The sequence below is a fragment of the Chlamydotis macqueenii genome, chromosome Z, assembly GCF_036417535.1.
Source record: "Chlamydotis macqueenii isolate bChlMac1 chromosome Z, bChlMac1.mat, whole genome shotgun sequence".
In the NCBI taxonomy this organism is placed as follows: domain Eukaryota; kingdom Metazoa; phylum Chordata; class Aves; order Otidiformes; family Otididae; genus Chlamydotis; species Chlamydotis macqueenii.
This window is the reverse complement of record NC_141593.1, coordinates 35,875,859-35,876,969: the sequence shown is the minus strand read 5'-3', so window position 1 is coordinate 35,876,969 and position 1,111 is coordinate 35,875,859. Positions and strand designations below refer to the sequence as shown.

Genomic DNA, 1,111 nt, shown 5'->3' with positions numbered 1-1,111 from the left:
TATGATATATATAACAATCTAATATCCAGCTGAAATAAAAAGAAAGTGGAAAAAAAAATACAATGAAGTCATAAAGCAGAAAATGAAAGTGGTAAGTGTCAAAAGCATACACAAGGGGGAATACCTTAAAAACCAAAAAATGATGAAAGAAAACTTCTCCTACAGAATAATTGATTTTCAAGGTTTTGAGAAACAGGAGCCTACAAATGACCTTCAAAGCATCCCAGCCTGTCTCTCAGAATTTATACACAGAAAAGGAGGAACACAAGAGCTTATCTTTATCATGAATGCTTTTGGCTTGATACAAATTGGCCTCATAATGTTGTGCACCACCACCATCTCCAGTCTTCAGTGTAATCACCTTCCTTTACAGCAAAGAAAACTGATCAAGAACAGCCTGCAACTTTTGGACAAAATGGGCAAAAAGTTTCCTCAACAATGTCTAAGAGAGAAAATGTCCTTCAAATTTCCGGAGCAGGTTCTAAAGCCCAGGCAGAAAGAGACTGTCAAAGTGGCCATTGAAGAGATCTTCCAACACATCTTCTATATCTTTAGCAAAAATCTGACTCTAGCTGCTTGGGATAGGACAGCTTTAGAACAATTCCAAAATGGACTTTATCAGCAAATGGAGCAATTGGAGGCATGTGTAATCAAGAAGCAGACCCACTACTTTCAGAGTAAAGAAGTCAACAGGCTGAAACTGAAAAAATACTTCCAAAAAATAGACTGTTTTCTTAAAGACAAACATCACAACCTGTGCTCCTGGGAGATCAGCCGTGCAGAAATGAGGAGATGTCTTCAATTGATTGATAAAGTCATAAGGAAGCTTAAAAACTAAGGTACAAAGATTTTGACCTGACGTAACCTAGCTGTAAAAATATTTATATTTATTATTTGTTCTATGATCTATTTTATGGCAGTGTTTTTAGTTCATATTGTTTGTATTTAAATAATTATGTTGCTGAAATTTATTTTTGCAGATGTAACGCATTGTTCAATGTAAGTAAATTTTTCCCTCAGTAAGCAAGCTGACTACACTAGCTATAAATTAATCTATATGACTTTTCAGTAAGGGTTATTCCATAGGATGGGATTGTAATCTTATGACAAA

General features: G+C 34.9%; 1 protein-coding gene across 1 annotated transcript; it reads left to right on the top strand.

The window, feature by feature from the left end:
• The first annotated feature begins 283 nt into the window (after positions 1–283).
• LOC104478818 (interferon epsilon) lies at positions 284–838 on the top strand. Its single transcript, XM_010119294.1, has one exon. It carries the CDS (start codon positions 284–286, stop codon positions 836–838), a length of 555 nt encoding a protein of 184 aa, XP_010117596.1.
• Positions 839–1,111: the final 273 nt, after the last annotated feature.